The sequence below is a fragment of the Euleptes europaea genome, chromosome 8, assembly GCF_029931775.1.
Source record: "Euleptes europaea isolate rEulEur1 chromosome 8, rEulEur1.hap1, whole genome shotgun sequence".
NCBI classification, from domain to species: Eukaryota; Metazoa; Chordata; class Lepidosauria; order Squamata; family Sphaerodactylidae; genus Euleptes; species Euleptes europaea.
In genome coordinates, this window is record NC_079319.1 from 57,685,292 (window position 1) to 57,704,321 (window position 19,030).

Here is a 19,030-nt window from a genome sequence, read left to right on the forward strand (position 1 = left end):
CAACATATATATTATATAAATTAATATGTATCATTGTATGTTTAAAAAAACACCTAACCACTCAATAACAGTCACATGGTTTATGCCATGGTCCTATATGATTTAACGGATTTTTGTTCAAAAGTGATACATTGAAGAATCGAGATCATATTGCACTGGAAAATGTTATCACGTTTCAATAGCAGTGAACCTTTAATATTTACACCAGCCACGGGTTCAAGGGCCGCTCATCTGAATGGAGTGGCAACTGAAGGTCAGAGGTCTGCCCATACGATAATAAAGTTTCTAAGGACAAAAGGTGGTTACTCTGTCCCTGCTGCTCTTAAACTATTTAGAGCAAAATCTCTGGCACAGCTTCTACATGGGTCATGGCTGGGAGCCTCCCACAGTCAATTTTTGCCCCTAGAACGGGTGCAATCAAAATTCTTAAAGAGCCGCATTGCAAGTCCCCAAATTCATCTCAAAATTGCAAGTCCCCAAATTCGTCTCTAATGCTAACATTAGGCTAGAGACGGGCATGGTGAGGGTGGAGGCCAGAGTGAGCTTGGCCTCCCTTATTACGTGGCTTAAGATGACCACTAATCCACCGGGCCTGGCCCCCCTGATATTGCAGGACAATTTTAGATCTTCCTGGCTTCAGGCGGTTTATAGGAAAATGGATAGCCTAGGCATTGACGCACAGGCTGTGCAGAAAATGGTCCATGGCCAAGCCAAAAGGTTCATAACACAAAGAATTTGGGATATTGAATGACAGGATGATCTGGGAAAATGTCCAGATTATAGGATTTCATCAAACAATAAGTATAAAGTGGCTCCAACACTTTATTTGTACCAGTTAGACCATCCAAGTCTTAGGAGAGCCTTCACACTGACCCGCTTTCAAGCTCTCCCCTCAGCAATGGTAGAGGGGCGCTTTAAAAGGACCCCAATAAGTGACAGACATTCTCCGTGTGAAATTGGCGAAATGGAAACAGTGGCTCATGTGCTATTAAGATGTCCTTGGTATGAAGAGGCGCACACCAAGTACATTCTCCCTTCGCTGAAGGGCCCTAGAGAGCCCATAGAATCAGTAATACTGCAGACACTTCTGGAGGGGGGAAAAAGAACAGGTTATCTTAGCCACAGCTAGGTTCTGTGCAACAGCTTTTAAAGTTCGCCTTTCAAAGGTTTCCTCAAAGATGGGTCTAATTTTAAATTAGGGGGATAAGTAAAATCTAACTTGATGGATTTGTATTTTTGTATTTTAAATAATGCACAATTGTGAGCTGTGGACAATTTTATCAACTATTCTTAGAATGGCAATGCCATAATAAAAATCTGTTCTAATATTCACACCAAAACATTCTTCTAATCTACAAACCAGTTAAATCTATGACTTGAAATTAAAGCCGTGGAAGCAAATCCCAATCAAACCAACTACCCCTTCCTTAACTGAACAAAAATTGACTTGCCCATATACCCATGGTGAAAAAGCTAAGGCATCCAAAGTAAAACATGCAATCTGCACCTCATTTCCCTTTGAGCTACCCACATTTTAATTATTTGTTTGGAAGAAGGTTTGAATTCAGCTACAATTCCCATATGCATCTGCCATGTTGCAGTTCCACTTGCCTCATTTCTTCTTATCCGAAAGCAAGCAGCCAAACCCTGACATATTCAAGCACGCCTGGAAACAGGAAAACCAGACATCTCATAGGCTATGTAACTACCACCACTAGTGCTTTATGTCAGGCCAGGATATTCTGCAACTCTACTGAGAAGGAATGGAACACCGTCAAGAGTTATTAAACAATCTGTGGCAGTGTATAGTACTATTTTTTTGTACTATAAGATCTGAAACTCAGAAATGTTGAGCTTACACATTACAATTTTTTTTCTGAAACCTGCACTTTCCTTTTAAAAAGTTTTCGTGTAAAATATAGGATATTCGTGTTCAATGGAGGCATTATTTTCACCAACTCTTATTGACTTATTTTCTCCAACTCTTATTGTCTAAGCATTACCTAAGCAAAACAGCCAAATTTAAAAAAAAAACAAAAGCTGGGAGAAAAAAATATTTTAGCAATGGAGCACAAGATTTCTTTTACCCAATGATGATGTGACTATGGGCCCATTTTAGTTTTCAGCAATAGCAGTACCTTTACAATTACAGGCAGGTAAGAGAAGTGAAAAACTCACATACCTCAGGGCCAAGAACTTGAGACCCTGAAAGTAAAAACATTTTCTGCCTTTTGTTTACCTGTAGATGGTGCTGTCCTGCTTGCTGGTTACAGCTTTTAAGTCTGTAAGTTCAAGGAAAGGGTCATGGAAGTAATGCAGGTGTAATATACACACCAACAAAAAGGAGGTTGGAATAAAGATACGGGTGAAAAGCTCTGTGACAGAAAACTTTCTTAGTCCGAGATCCCTTAGCCTGAAATACAAAACAGAACAAAAGAGAGCTAAATTACTTAAGCAAAATGTACCTGGCAATGTTTTTTATTTCTCAGAAGGCAGATTTTTGACTAGTATTAAAGCAAGTGGTAGAGCTTTACTTTTAAAGGATAAAAAATGCAGTTTTGAGGACACCACTAATCTGATAAAGATCTACAGAACAGCAGAAGACTAATCAACCTCCATTACAACTACAAGGAGCTTAAAGAGCTTTTAGAATGGGTCTTGAGATGTTTTGTTTCTGCTCCTTATAACACACATTGTAGTTATGTTCTCAGGATTTGTTTTCTATACTTATTTTTGGAGGGGAGGGGGGAATTAAAGCTAGAAATGAAGAAGTTCCAGCATTCCTCCAATTTGCTTAGGCGCATATTATCATGTAACTGGGTAAGCAAGAATCCAGAAACTACTGCTGTTGAGCAACCTCCATTCACTTCAGTGGAATAGCTATGGAGAATCAGCATAAGTTCCAAATAAAGTAAAGGTAGTCCCCTGTGCAGGCACCGGGTCATTACTAACCCATGGGAAGACGTCACATCCTGACGTTTACTAGGCAGACTATGTTTATGGGGTGGTTTGCCACTGCCTTCCCCAGTCATCTACAAGCTGGGTACTCAATTTACCGACCTTGGAAGGATGGAAGGCTGAGTCAACCTTGAGTTTGCTACCTGAAACCGACTTCTGTCGGGATCAAACTCAGGTCATAAGCAGAGCTTTTGACTGCAGCTTACCACTCTGCCATGGGGCTCTAAATAGTTCCAAGCAGGGCTATAGTAAAATGGAATGGTTCAAGAAGGCACTTTTATAAAGGGAACAGGACTGTAGTCCATGCTGCTGTGTAAGGTATTATCTGTTTATTGTATGTATTATCCTGCTCCTATTTCGTTACTTTCTACTTTTTTAATGCTATTTTATGCATTGTTTGACATATCATTTTGGGCATTGTTTCTCATTTTTGTAATCCTAGTCCTAGTGCATTGCTTAATAGATTTCTCATGATATTTGAATTAATTGATTTATACTGTGTAATCTGCCTTGAGCTTCAGTGAGAGACCGACTATGAAGAAAATACATAAATAAACAGACTGTACCCAAATCCATCATCTACTTGCTCATGCAAAATGAGTCTAAACTAATGGAAAATACTAACTGTGCATCATTCATCCCTGTCATGTTTCTCCACAATCCAGGAAATGACTCAAACTGATATGTGTAGATGAAGATAAGCACTAGCATTGTGTAAACCACCACCGATATCCAAAAATATTTCAGCATTCGCCGCCACCATTCATAGTGCACCTGAGGATCAGAAATTAAAATGTTTACAATTTAGTAAGCATTTTGCAGATTATTAGTAGCATTGCTAAATATGGTGCTACAAATGAAAACACCATGCTAAAACTTGATTGCACTGTCTTTAAACATTAAAAATACTAGTAATTTCAGGCCCATTTATAATTTGTCTTTCTTGGACAGGGAGTTCAAAATGGGCTGCGGTAAAGCAGCTATAAAAATTCATAGATGATGCTGATTTTCTGAGTCCACACCTATTTAGTTTCCCCAATTGAAAAAAGCAGTAATCGATTATTTGTAGATGGAAATCAACAGTTCTTTGATCCCCTTCATACTTTTGGACAAAGTAGACCATAAAATCTGTCTATCCAGAAAGTCTGCGAGTTTGGGACACCACCTCTTTGGTGGGTTCTATTCTGTCTGCTTATAGGACTGGATTAAGTGACTACTATTCTCTGTCTTTGCAGAGTTAACTGTGAAGACTAGCTCATCCCCTATACTGTTTAATATCTCTATGTGATTATACACAGAGATAGCTAATTGTTTTAGTACATTGTGCCATCAATAAGCAGCTGACTCACAACTCCCCCAATCAGATCCAGGAGCAGTGATGAATAAACAATGTGCTTAAGAGCTGTATGACAACATTCATACTATCAGTATGCTCGTTTTGAGTGCTTTGATAACTTCCTGATCAAGTTTCTGCAATGGGCTTGATGGGAGGCTGCCCATGAAGACTTGGAAAAGTCTATAGATTGATGAGGAACTGTCATAGAGACCACATCACACGAATTTTGGCATATCCACATTGTTTTGACAGTTCGCTTCTGTGCCCAACAAACAGCTTGCATAAGAGACTGAACTACAAATCAGGAAATCCCAACTCAAATTTTTGTTACTTCTGTGAGCTTACTTTGTATACTGGGGCAAGCCCCAGCGCCAACCCCAGCAACATGGTGATAATAGCATTCATTCACCTTGCAGGGTTATTGTAAGGATTACTAAATAATGCTCAACAACTGCAAGCACTATATTATTGTAATAACAACAATAATATGCTCTGATTAGATTCAAATTAGATTACTGTAATGAACTTTACATGGAGTTGCCTTTGAAAGCTGTTAAGAAACTTCAAATGGTCTAATATATGGCAGCCAGATTATTGTCAGGGCTGGATTCAGGGATCATTTTACCTGTGATTAAAGATTTGCACTGGCTGCCCTGTGTTTTTCCAGGCACAGTACAAAATGCAGGTACTTTCTTTTAACATCCTAAACAGCTTGGAGCAATGATACTAGGACTACCTCCTCCTGAACTACCCAGCCTACTAGTTAAGATCTTCTGCTCAAATTCCTTTTGTCTATGCTCCTCTCTGCAGAGGTGATGTGCGTGGCAACCAAAACCAGGGATTTCTTCAATAGCTGGTGGAAGTGTTTAAAATGTGTGTTACTTCCGTGAGCTTACTTTGTATACTGGGGCAAGCCCCAGCCCCAACCCCAGCAATAAGGGAACACTGATTGAAATTACTGATAGTCAAGCAACAGAGTTCTACACTACCTGAAGTTAATGAATCATTACCAAAGGCAGCCCCATGTAGAGAGCATTACAGTAGTCCAGTCTCCTCACATTCCTTTTACAGGATTTTTATGTCGCATTGTCAGTCACTTCAAATACCTCGTTCAGTGGAAAAGCAGCTGATAAGCTTATTACATAATAAATAAGGTAAAGCAAAAAAGAGGAAAAGAGGAGCATTTGCACTGCATATACTAACAAAATGATCCTGGTATAACATGATGGTCTACTGAAAAGCAACAGCAATAAACAAAACAAAAATCTAATGGTCTCCTTTTGGTTGTTATTTTAACCTAACCTTCTCTGTTTTAGCACTACACTAAAAGGGCATTATGTATAGCTAACCCCCCTTATCATAATTAAATTTACACTTATCCTGTTATGCCACTTACAGTCCATTCCTGAGGGGGGGCGTGAAACCTGTTAGGAGGTGGCCTGACCCCGCCGCTGGCGCAAGTGCGTGTAATCATGACATTACACGCACTTCGCCGGCGGGGAGGGCGGCTCCGCTGGCACCCAAGCACAGCGGAGCCGCGCCTCTCCCCTCCGCCGGTGCGGCCTCTCTGTGGCGCCGGCAACAGTGTAGAGAGGCTGTGCCGGCTCAGGGGGCCAGGCTGGGGGAGGAGCCGCTGGTTAGGCGGCTTCCTACCCCCTTTCAGACACTTGTGCCGGCGGCCGAAACAGCGTTGCTGCGCCTGCTATTTTGCAGGTGCAGCCTCGCTGTTTTCAATGGGGCGAAAGGCCCCAGTTAAAAAAAAAAAAAGCAGCAAAATGGCTTTTTTTTTGTTTAACGGCGTAGGGGAAACAACTTAGGAAGAGGAGCCGCTGCGCCTCTTCCCCGCCGTTCCCCTACGCCGTCAGCTCAGGAATGGGCTGTCAGATGTTAAGACACATTCGATTTTGTATTATTACCTGATATAGGGCTACACAGAACAAGAAGAGCACCATGTAGATGATTTTGTACATCACAATTCTTCCTTCAAAGCTGACGAAGAAGAACATTCCTCCAAGGACATAAATCCAGTACTTAATGAACATAGCCTTCACCATATTTCCTAAGACTTGCATTACATCGTCCTCTTCTTCTTCTTCTTCACATTCCTCATCTTCCTCTTTTTTACATTCATCTTTCTGTGATTCTTCTTCGCTTTTTTGGGATTCTTCTTCGCTTTTTTGGGATTCCTCTTCACTTTTTTGGGATTCCTCTTCTGTAAGTAATTACATTTTCATTATTAAACTGTCAACTGACCTCTTCAATAATATAACACAGTGATTAAAACCTGTATCTTACAGTACTTAAACGTGTTTGGTTAACACTGGATTACAAAGTAATCTATCTCTGTCAATCTTTTATTAGAAAGGCAATTCCTGTTATTGGAGTAAAAAGAGGAAAGCTGTTCAGCATTTAAGCTATCTTCTAAGGTTACCACAGAACAAAATGAATGTAACTAAAACAAATGCACTCCGAGACATATTTTAACATTCAAAATTCAAGGGTACCAATGTTAACTTGTAAATCAACAAAAACTGTATCAATATGGATTGATAGCTTCAAGGGTGTTTATTAATACTTTGACAGAGCCTCTGGCAGTTCTCAAGAAAAATACCGCAACACCCATCTCAGTAGAAATGCAATTAAATTTATTTTTATTAACCTTATTTGTGGCACAGCCTAACATAGTTATGAACAAAGTATCAGAGAAATACAGCTTCAGACATTTCTTTGATTACTCTTTCAACAAGATAAGAGAGTTAGTACTGACAGAAAAGACAGAAAGTGGTGTGTGCAGAATACAACTGCACTGGCCAGGCTGAATGGTAATGTGGTAGAAAGAGCCTAAGTTTGCAAGCTGAATGATAATGTGGTAAGAAGAGCCAGGCTGAATGATAATGTGGTAGGAAGAGCCAAAGTTTGCAGCCCCAAAGGATAATTCCTGGGCTTGCGCTCAGAGTTTATCAAGTGCTTTTGCTTGTTGGTGGGTGGGGGCGGGGAAGAGAACTGGTAAATAAGTATATTGGCTCCCAAGCACAAAGCCCTTCAGTGCCATCGAAATGCAGATGTCCCTTTTTTTGCTGTCAAGTCACAGCTGACTTATGATGACCCCATAGGATTTTCGAGGCACGAGATGTTCAGAGGTGGTTTGCCATTGCCTGCCTCCGCGTCATGACCCTGGTATTCCCTGGAGGCCTCCCATCCAAATACTAGCCAGGGTCAGGACTTAAGAGTGTATGACTGGCCCAAGGTCACCCTGAAAGCTTCCATGGCATGAGTGGGGATTTGAACCTGGGTTTCCCAGGTCCTAGTCCCACACCTTAACCACTATACCACGTTGGCTCTTGCAGATATCCCTAGACCCACCAAAGTCAAAGTCACACCAAACCGAAAGAACTCCTGGCAGCCACTAAGTGCAAAGTGGACATTCCTGCAGACAGGATGAGAAAGAGTCTGCTGGGGGGTGGGCCACGGCCCCCTCAAGCTCATCGAAGAAGCTCTCTTATGCTCTTGTCCATTTCACACACATAAGAAGTATCCCTCTTGACTCCAGAAAGTAGCTGTGAGCACACGGATAACACCTGGGAGGACCCCTAGACATTGAAACCAAGGTAATGGATGGTTTCTAAATGCTTGCAACTCAAAGAATTATATAGCCTCTCTCTTACTACCATCTGTAGGGATATATAAGAGTTAGGGATTAGAGGATTTGTGTTTATTACCTTTTCTTTTATCCTTGCTCAGTTTGTTGTGTTTACAGATGTGGTATGTGTTTTTAATTTTCTTATTAAGCTTCCTTTCATTTTTAATGGGGTCACTATGATCTTAGGAGCCCTGCGGCCACAGAGTAGTAAGCTGCAGTACCACAGCCAAAGCTCTGCTTACGACCTGAGTTCAATCCCGATGGAAGTCATTTTCAGGTAGCCGGCTCGAAGTTGACGGAGCCTTCCATCTTTCCGAGGTAGGTAAAATGAGCACCCAGCTTGCTGGAGGTAAAGTGTAGATGAGTGGGGAAGGCAATGGCAAACCACCCTGTATACACAGTCTGCCTAGTAAATTGTCGTGAGTCAGCCTGAGAATTACTCTTCAGAAGAAGAGGCAGCAGAACAAGCCCTCACTCCCTCTGAAGAGATAACACTGGAACAGCAAGACGGGGCCTCTGAGCCAGAAGACCGGCCGGCTGAAACAAGAGACCAGGGAAAAGAAAGCCTTTCACCTTCAGGGTCTCCTCCACCAGTGGAGAGAAGAAGAGTAGAAGGTAGAATGGCATTGCAGCAAAGGAGAAAGTCGGCCCGGCTTTTTGACAAAAGCCGTAAGTTGGTGCAGGAGGAATCAGAGTCTGAAGCCGACAGTTGAGCTGAAACACCTGGGGAGTCACGAAGGCAATATAAGCAAGACTGACCATTAAGTGCCTCGTGGGAGCAAATGTTATTGCATGCCGCCTGTCTCTTATCTTGAGAAGCTTCATTTGGAGTCTGGTTTGCCGTGGTGTTGAACTTGGAAGAAAGCCGTGGCCTGCAGCCAAGACCTTAAAGGCGAGGAGCTTGTGTCTGTCTGTGACCTTGTTCCTGTATTGTGAGTATACTGCTCCTGTCCTTATTAAGGAGCTGCCGGGCCCTCCCGGCAAGAGTAAAATACGCATCAGGCTCTGCTTCCTTCAGCACCGATACGTTGCTGTGTGGAAAGCAGAGACTCAGACCTGCCTGTACGCAACATAAATGTTGTGATATACATCACCCCATGGGTCAGTAATGACCCAGTGCTTGCACAGGGGACTACCTTTACCTTTCAACCAGTATGATCTGTGTGACTCATGTTAGCCCCCTGTTCAGTCCATATGTACCAGGAGCAGAAAGGGGAGAAGCAGTGGTTGAATCCTATTCTCCCTCAATTACATGTGTTGGTTCTCTCAATAGTGAGTGCAAAAGGAGAGGGAGATGCAAACATGGTGCAAAGCGGTGAAGCAGCAGAGAGGCCTGAGCTCAACCCTCAGGTGGAATAAACCCTTACTAACTGATTTGATGGTGACAGTCACTCAGAAATAGAGAGACAGGGAGAGATAGGGAGTGGTGGAAAGGGAGCATGCCTGGGCTGAAGAACCAGGATGGCTGAAGAACTTTTTCACTCCAGTACTGAGCAGAAATGAGTGCTTGTGAGCCCTGCTTTCCCACACAGTACATGGATTGAATTCATGCATTTATGATGGCCAAGTAAAACTTTCATTTTCAGAGTCAGTGAACCTATAAAAAATAGTCATTTGAAGACAACAGAATGGGAAGACTGTAGCTTTCATTCCCAACGTATGGTTTGACTTATGTTCACAAGTAGGGAGCAGATTTTCTGTTGAGCAGTTCAGCTGTTCATGAGCAGATTAAGCATATTTGGTGGGTGACATTACATGTAATGGAGCAGTACAATACAATGCAATTGGCAGTATTTCATGCATGAGCATTCTCACACCCAATGGGAATTCTTGCTTTCCCCAACCTTTCATTACTACACAGACAGCACCCAAATGTTTAAATAAAGAGTGAGTAAACCAACCAGTCAGCCCGTGATTATAAATACTATGTTTTTAAAGAAGTCTTACTGTTTATTTATGTTTGTGCTATTGGGGTTATTCGAGCATGCACATTTTAGTACAGAAGTATGGAAGTTGCAAGGGGGGCATCATTTTATTACCCAACAATCCATGACCTCGGGGGAGAATCAATTTCCCCTACTGTGTAGACACAGAAGTAGGTGAAATTGCAAGGGAAAGTGAAATTAAACTCTACCACCACAGCTGATGTGCAGCTGCAAAGTTGTGCAGCGCCTATTCTAGCCAGATAGCTTTAAGGTTCAGCACTCAGCTCGAGTGTGGCTGTTGAAAATGGATAGGCAAAGATCTTGCCCCTTCTTATTAACCACCATTTCTCTATATGCCCATTTGGTATGTATGCAGAGCAGCTAACAGCCAATTAGGACCCATGGAATTCCAGAGAAGCCAGATGAGGGGAGCAGGAAAATCTGTCTGTCTGAGTCAGGCAGTGTTTCAGCCTCCAGAGGTTTGAGGCATTTTTCCTTGGGAAAATGTATCAGAGGAAACTCCATCACAACTGTAGCAGGCAGCAACACTAATTAGGCTGTGGTTAATTCCATCACATGTACTTAAATAACTGCATTTAGAAATCACTTGGGTTCATTCTGTCAGGTGGGATTTGGGATAGAGACCACAATGGTCAAACTTCACACCATGCTGCCTCACCTCTAACATCATTAAAAAACCCAGTCTTCACACCTACCTTTTCTGAAGCTGATCTTTCAGCACAACTACCACCCACACACAAACATGCCTGAAACCATGATGAAAGCTCTTTTCTTTATCTCTCTTACCTTGTACCATGTAATTCTACAGTCTGTTTCTGAGTTTTCCTATAACTCCTCTGAGTACTTCAACCAGACCCTGCGCTCTTCAGGGGCTTCTCCAAACACCCTTTGGTGTACCTTAAGAATAGGGATTCTAATCTGCATTAGCACATACCCACCTGACCTATGCCTTGCAATTTATGCTTTCTTATCCTCTTGCCTAAAAAGTACTCAAAATCTGCAGAAAACCAAATACTGCTAATAGAAAATTGCAAGGTAAGTACATTTCTGTTAATGAATTTGTTCACACAGTTATTTTTCCTGATTACCAAAAACTAAGATCCCTTGGCTCAAAGTCAAGATTTTTTTTTTTTTTTTTGCTACACAGTTTATGTCCTAGCTGAGAGAATCAAGGTTTGTTCAACACTCAATGGACTTCTTGGAGCGCCACAAACCTACAAGAATGCAAACATGCCACTGGAACTTGTCTTGCGCCCAGCCAGTGGTAGCATGAAAAGAAGTGATGGGGTAGCCTACACTGGCCACAATTGCTTCCTGGAACTTGGCTGCTGCCCCCTAGGCCCAAAGGAGAGTTCCAGAGGCACTAGCAGGCCACTGAAATTCATCTTGCTCCTAGCTGGTGATGTCATGGGATATAAGAGTAATAGTAATAGGTGTGGCTTGCACCAGTCACCCTCTTCCAGGCCTGCAACATTTTATTTATTTGTTTTTTATGCCACATTTTGTACTTTTACAGCCAGATGAATCATGCTTTACAGAGCACCATCAATAAAACCACAACATCAATGGAAGGTTCTCCTAAACAACGCTGCATGTTTTCCTGAACAATGTGAACACTAACAAAGATTATTCCTCCCTGATTTCATTGGGCAGTCCATTCCACAATTATGGTGCTATCACAGAAAAGGCCTGTGTTCAAGCGAAAACAGTCTGAATTCCAATCATGGAAGGAATAGGCCTTTTATGCAGGGACATTCCCTGAGGAATGTCGACTGCTATGGGGCTTCTTTTTGATTATGCATGCCTTTTCCGTCTGTCAGAGGTCGCCTGGCTCTCCCCGTGTGTTTCGGCAACATTTTCCACATTCTGGCTAAAACAAACATAGACAGAAAACGCTGCTGAAAGAGTCTAAATTACCATATGGGCTTAGTTTGGGCAGCAAACTACCCCGGGCCAGCCCTGGAGAGAAAACACAGGTGTACTTTATTCAAGCATCTTCTAACTGAAATATGGTGTTACCTTTCTCTTCATCTTCTACTTTGATCTCAGATAAAACCGATTCCTTTAATTGCAAAGCTTTTCGCTCAGTGAGGTGCTGTCTAAGCAATAGCCAGAATGTAATTTCAAAAAGAACCTGAAAGCAGAAATGCAAACAAAAACAGAAGATTTCTTCAACTTCAGAAGTATTATAAAGCTATTTTTTTAAACAGTCTAACAAACTTAGCTTTGACATATTCTGTAATGGGCGGGCCCACCTTACCCTGCACTGAAAAGAATACAGGGGAACTGGATCATGTTGCCAATTCCAGACATTTAGCAAAAAATTAAAAATAAAATAAAATTTGGCTCTGTGTGGATTAGGTTTCCTGGAGGACACCCCCCTTGGACTCTTTCTCTGTTTTAGCTGGATGTAGTGTTAACAAGGAGAGTTGTAGGTAAGTGCTGTGGTAGGACTAGTGTTAGGGTCCAGACACTGCCATGAACATGTTCAGTAGTATCTGGCAGAGTCAGGAAATAAAGAAAACATAGTTCCCAGTGCATTTTAATGGCAGCATATAGGACCCAATGGAGGTCCTACCATCACACTCCCCGTATCCACAACATGGGAAAGATAATGGAATGGCTTTGAAATGGAATCCTTTGAAGTGCTCTGAAATGGAAAGGCTTGTGCCTGATCCTCAATAGATCCATGGAGCAAATCTATGAAACCCCCATTTGGGGGGGTGTTAATTAATACAAATTATATTTGCCAAGATATGTTCTGCAAGTAGGTGATTGCCCTATATTAAGTGCCATTTCTAGAGCTATCAGAAAAATCTGTAAGACACGTGTGGCTTATGGATGTAAATTCAAAATGTATTGATCAAGACCTGATCCAAACAATGGTCATTCATAAGGATTATAGATGCTTCAAATCTCAACAGAATAATTTTCCTTCAGAAATAGGAGGAAATCCTCTGATCTGACAGTTATTGTGGCACTATATTTCCTAGGCAGCAGTAGGGATAGTGAGGGCACAGTGACTATGCATCTGACAGGACCCAGAATAGCTAGCTTGTCTTTCTACAAGTCCAGGACTCTGCAGTCAGGTCCACGGAGGTTTCTTCAAGTGGTACCAGACCCTTGGTTCTGGGGCTGGGACTGGCAACACAAGTAGGGTTGCCAGGTCCCTCTTCGCCACCAGTGGGAGGTTTTTGGGGTGGAGCATGAGGAGGGCGGGGTTTGGGGAGGGGAGGGACTTCAATGCCAATGGCCAAAGTGGCCATATTCTCCAGATGAACTGATCTCTAGCAGCTGGAGATCAGTTGTAATAGCAGGAGATTTCCAGCCACCACCTGGAGGTTGGCAACCCTAAACACAAGGCTTCTGCCTGGTGGACTATTTGATACAGCAAGCCTGTCTAAAAGGGCTCAGCTTAAGTATGCTGGGAGGTAAGCGGGCCCAGCTACACTGCTGCAAGGTGCTGGGGTTCCTGAGGCTGCATTGTGCATTTGCAAGGATCCTGCCATGAAGTACAATCCTCAGCACTCTGCTCTAGACTAACAGGGAGGTTCTGCGCAGCCAGCCTGGAACTTCACCTCCTTTGTGCCACCCTGGCCTGGGCCTTCTGCTGTCACCATTCCTGTGGAGCAAGAGAGGAGCTTGAGGGGCTACAGGCCCAGGTTAAAGTCCTGCCCAGCAGAGGCCTAGAGGCTAACTCAGGGATTGGTGGCACGGTTTCCCTTGCAGGTGTTTGGCAGGGTGGCTTCTGGTGCTGCTGGTACAGCCTCAGCAGGTGCCTCTACGGTGCTGGGCCCTCCCTAGTTCTTCTGGTCCTCTTGAGCTACTGACCTCAGCTCCTCAAGCTCCTCTCCTGAGGGCTCTGAGTTGGATTCACTTAGCTGGTCAGAGGAGGTCATGACACCACCCAACAGAATTGTCCAGAGTGATACTATTGCGCACAATAGGTTGGATACAGACTAAATTTTCCATCAGTGGAACAGAACTCTTTCCCTCCTAAAACTCAGATCTGGCAAGAGTGGTACAAGTACACTTGCCTTTCCAGCCGGGGAATATTCCCAGATGTGGAATGCATCCGTGCACTATTCCTGATCAGTAACGAAGTGGGAATTAATTGTGTCATCTGAGCCCAAAATTCCTCCTCCCAATAGGGCTATCAATTCGGTTCGGTCCGAACAGAAAATCAACCAAATTCTCTCGATTCGGCGCTTTTCTGTTCGGACGGATCCGAACTCAAAACTGGCGGGCAACCGGGGGGGCCGAATTCAGCGAGTTCAAGAGTTCGCGAATAAATCCGGCAAATTCGGCCGTCAGTAAGCAGGCGCGGTGTGCCCTTTAAACTGATCTGCGCCTCCCGGCCGGGAGGCACAGATCAGTTTAAAGGGCAGCCGCCCCCCTTCAGGGGAGCCCGCTGAAGAGGCGCGGGATGCCCTTTAAACTGATCTGTGCCTCCCGGCCGGGAGGCGCAGATCAGTTTAAAGGGCAGCCGCCCCCCTTCAGGGGAGCCCGCTGAAGAGGCGCGGGGTGCCCTTTAAACTGATCTGTGCCTCCCGGCCGGGAGGCACAGATCAGTTTAAAGGGCAGCCGCCCCCCTTCAGGGGAGCCCGCTGAAGAGGCGCGGGGTGCCCTTTAAACTGATCTGTGCCTCCCGGCCGGGAGGCGCAGATCAGTTTAAAGGGCAGCCGCCCCCCTTCAGGGGAGCCGGCTGAAGAGGCGTGGGGTTCCCTTTAAACTGACCTGTGCCTCCCGGCCAGGAGGCGCAGATCAGTTTAAAGGGCAGCCCGCGCCTCTCCAGGGGAGCCCGCTGAAAGGTGCGGGCTGCCCTTTAAACTGACCTGCGCCTCCCAGCTGGGAGGCTCAGATCAGTTTAAAGGGCCCCTGCGCACCTTCAGGGAATCCCTCTGAAGGCGCGCGGGGGCCGAATTTTCCCCCGAACTCCGGATCCCCCCGAATTTCTGGGGATCCGAAGTGGGGGAGTTCGGACTTCGGCACGGCCCGAATAAAAACGGGCTGAATTTTGCCGAATCCGAACTGTACCGAATTTTTTTTTTTGACAGCCCTACCTCCCAACACAAACAACTCCTCTCTATTTTTCCCTCTAATGAAAACAGTTGGGTAGAGGAAGAATTGGGCCCAGATAATTTACTCTTTGGTAGGCTGTGCATGAGCCCGTCCCTTCAGTTTCAGTGGCCAATGAAAGCTGTGTTTCCTTTCCCTTCACAGTGATTGTTGGAGGGAGAAATTCCCTCCTGTAAAATTTGCATATTTAATTCTGTAAATTCTGTATGTTAATACCCTTATTTTAGTATAATCTCTTTTTACCAAAATGCAGGGTTATGTAGTTTTAGGCAACAGCCAATGACAGGAGGAGCAACAAAAGATCTTACGATGCTTCTTCAGCAGAGATGCATCTTGTGCCTTTAAGAATAGGGAATTATGTGAAAGAGTACCTCTCTGTTCTCAAAATTAAAAAATCCAACTATGACTGATTGAATTCGGTTTCTTATTTTCTTCCCCTTTTAGAGATCTAACACCCACACATGGTGTCAAGCCATCCATGCTACTATTTTCCCCGGAGAGCAGTCTTTTCTACAAAGGAATTCATTTTTTATTGAAGTCATCACACATTTTGCAAAATAGAAAGAATTATGATAACATTACTGGTGCTTTTGCATTGAAGTCAAAATTCAACGTATAATTAAACCCAGAGAGTCCTTCATTCCATGTAATAAAGTTAGAAGACACTCATCCGTTATTACAATGTGTATACATATTTTTTAGTTTGTACTGTTAATTTAATTTTCCTGATAGCTGTTAGTTTTAGATAAGGCATTTTTCAAAGCAGCTAATCAAAGTTATGGCAAAGTTGCTGGCGATATATTAAAGCAGTTAAATCTCTTGTGAGAAATTTATAGCATCAAAGAGAGAAAGCAGAGACGGTATCCAACAGAACCTCTGGACCATTTAATCTGTTTTAAGAGCACTAATGCTACCTTTGAGAGAAGATAATATAGTGTTTGCTAGTTTTCACATTCATTATAAATTAAGGAGTGGCCAGCAGGGAATAAGAAGTACAGAATTCACTTTGAGAATCTCCTGCATCATAAGGATGATAGGCTAGTAAACAAAAAGAAGAGAAATGTTCAATCATATTTCTTTTGTGGTACCCATAACACAGCTTCAATTATTTTGTGTCCACCCTTCCTTCAGGAAAAAAAATCTACAAAATGCAGTTAATAGGTTAAAGCAATAAACTCCCTTTGACCCTTCCAAAGCCATGTCTAAGGCTCAAAGAATAATCTGGAGAAACATCAAATACAGTATGAGGAGCTTCAGTCTAAAGTGAAAATTACGAAAGAGCCAAAACACATGCAGAAATGCTTTAGATAAACATATCCATAGCTTGAACATTGTACTTTTAAAAACACACCCTATCTCTCTACAAAAACACTTGTAGAGAAAATGCTGCATGACTACGTATGAACATCTCTTTAAACACTATTTACCTTTGATGCCAATTCTCTAGGATCTTTCCGCTCTAGAAATCCTGAAACTGTAGGGAGTTCATTATTATTCAAGTCAATACTCCATATATATTGGAACGTTAATAACAAATTTCCGTAAGCCACCATAAAAGGAGAACTGATCATAGCATATTTCCGTCGGTCACGCAACATCCAAAGTATGCAGGACCATATCAACAACAAAAATGTTAACCAGCTATGATAAGTAATACTCCAGGCCTTAGGAGAAAAAAAAGAAAAAGAAGCAATTGTGTTATGCCGCAATAACAACATTAAAACATTCATTTTCATCTCTTGAACAATGCTACGATTTTAGGCCAGGGGTGTATTTTCAGTAATACCTTTTAATAGGGTTGCCAACTCTGTGTTAGGAAATCCCTGGAGATTTGGGAGTGGAGCCTGTTAAGGGCAGGGTTTGGGGAGGGGAGGGACCTCAGTGGGGTATAATGCCACAGACTCCACCCTCCAAAGCAGCCACTTCTATCGGGTGTGAAGGTCCTAGGTTATGAAAGACCAGCAACTTGACTTGAACACGAAAGTAAATAGCATCCAATGCAAAGATACAGCAGCTAGGGCAATATACACAAATGATTAACCAGTTAGCAGTTATGCCACCATGTACTGAACAAACTGATGCTTCTTTGTTCTATGGTAAAGATGGCTACATGGAGATATGATAGAGGTTTATAAAATTCTGCATGGGTGGAAAAAGTGGACAGAAGGAGCTTTTTCTCCCTCTCCCATAACACACAGGGCATTTATGCAGAGTCAATTTTGAAGATCACTCAAAGCTCTTTATTTAAAATGCGGCCTTTAAAATGACTATTGATGGTCTCGATGCAAAAGGAGAAATTCCACCCCTCCACTCGCCTGCTTGTTTGTATAGCCATGAGCAATTGCCGGTTGCATAGCTAACGCGCAGCTGTGATTTTGTATGTTTCCTTGAGGGGTTCTTCGTGGCGGCAGAGCAAACACAAAAGGTCGCGTTAAAGGGGCTCTTAAGTAATGCAAAGAAGGTATGCGCTGGCATCGCAGTCACTTCCTGAACAATGGTTCACCATGAAAAACTATGCAGGGCAATTCAGTCTGGAACACGCTGCTAATTACCAAGCATAAATGGCCTAAAACTCAGAATCATAGATAGCTTTAAAGAGGTCAGACATATTCATGGAAGAGAGGTCCATCAGTGGCTACTCATCATGGTGACAAAAGGTAGCCTCCACATACAGAGGCAGCAAACCTCAGAATACCAGTGCTGGGATGCAGCAGCAAGGGTGGGCCTTGGCCTCTATGCCCTGGTTGTCCTCCAGGGCAACTGGTTTGCACTGTGTGAAACAGGAAGCTGGAGAAGATGACTCATTGATCTGATCCAGCAGGCTCTTCTTACGATCTGTTTCCAAAGGCAACCCATGTAAATCACATTACAGTTGTCCAGCCTTAAGGGTTCCCATAGCATGGCCATTTAAGATCAGCAAAGATGACAGCTTCTGCACCAAACACAAGGAAAAGAAATACCCCCCCCCCCAAGTGCCCTGTTTCCAGGACAAACATTAGCAAAGGGCGTTAGTTTTAAGTATTTTTATACCTACCATCATAGCAATCAAAGCGCAAACATAACTTTGTTTCATAATAAAATGGAAAACCGTGACCATGGCATGAACTTTAGAATTTTTTTCTTCCTCAATATTTTCTTCTTCTTCTTCTTCCTCATCTTTCTTTTCTAAGAAGATAAAAAGGATTCTGCAATTCATGTAATAAATGACTCTCCAAGACCCATCGAATTATTGTTTTATATCACAAATTATCTGTAAAGACAACTGTCTGTGTTTAATGTGAATATTACTTTTGAATACCTGTTTTATTATTTCACTTGTGTTTTATTATTTCACTTGGAGCAAACGATTAACAGATGTATAAAGAGTAACAAAACAAATGCAGATTAATTCACAAGCATTTCTCACTACCTGATCCATCATCTGATGGTTCCCACTTGTACTGTGGTGTCGAGTACATATCTCCTTTGGCAGGACCGTTTTCTATGGGCATGAGATAATTAACAGGTGTACCATTCACTGTTACCAGCAGAACCTGTTGATCAAGGATAAGAGAAAGGGAATCCTTTTAAAATGGGCACTTGATAGAACAACTACTTCTGCAAGTGTTGTTGTAAAAATTAATTACACTATTTGTTCAGATTTATTTCCACAGTTGCTACATCTTAAATATTATACATGGTATATTATCAGCAACCACCCAGATGCACATGGAATTTTTACACATACAACATGATAAAACATAACCATCTAGTATGGTCTTAAGACTGGAAGTAAATTCCATAACAACAGTTAAAAACAGAGCATGTTTCATTCAAGTTTCTCTTTGGCCCACATTTTGCTTCGATGCATATAAAAAGAATATAGGGGTTGTATCCAAAGACCTGTCAGGGAATTTCTTTTTGTACAATGATCTTACCCACTGATTTTCTACAGCTCACCGCTCCACCAAAAAAGCTTCTCCCTTCTGTGAATGAAAGCACCTTCTGCTTGCAGAAAAACACCTTTGGATCCAACCCACAGATATTTGCTTTGAAGAGTTCTGGAGTAATTTTATGTTACATTGGCCTCAA

General features: G+C 42.7%; 1 protein-coding gene across 1 annotated transcript in view; it reads right to left on the reverse strand.

Moving 5' to 3' along the window:
* Positions 1-19,030, reverse strand: part of PIEZO2 (piezo type mechanosensitive ion channel component 2) — a 309,479-nt gene that overhangs the window by 87,660 nt on the left and 202,789 nt on the right. Inside the window, exons 11-17 of the mRNA XM_056854258.1 lie at positions 18,369-18,492; positions 17,994-18,124; positions 16,387-16,623; positions 11,900-12,014; positions 6,211-6,482; positions 3,584-3,732; positions 2,240-2,413 (exon numbers count right to left, since the gene is read on the reverse strand). Of these exons, the coding sequence (XP_056710236.1) occupies positions 2,240-2,413; positions 3,584-3,732; positions 6,211-6,482; positions 11,900-12,014; positions 16,387-16,623; positions 17,994-18,124; positions 18,369-18,492 (1,202 nt within the window). The remainder of the gene's footprint in view (positions 1-2,239; positions 2,414-3,583; positions 3,733-6,210; positions 6,483-11,899; positions 12,015-16,386; positions 16,624-17,993; positions 18,125-18,368; positions 18,493-19,030) is intronic.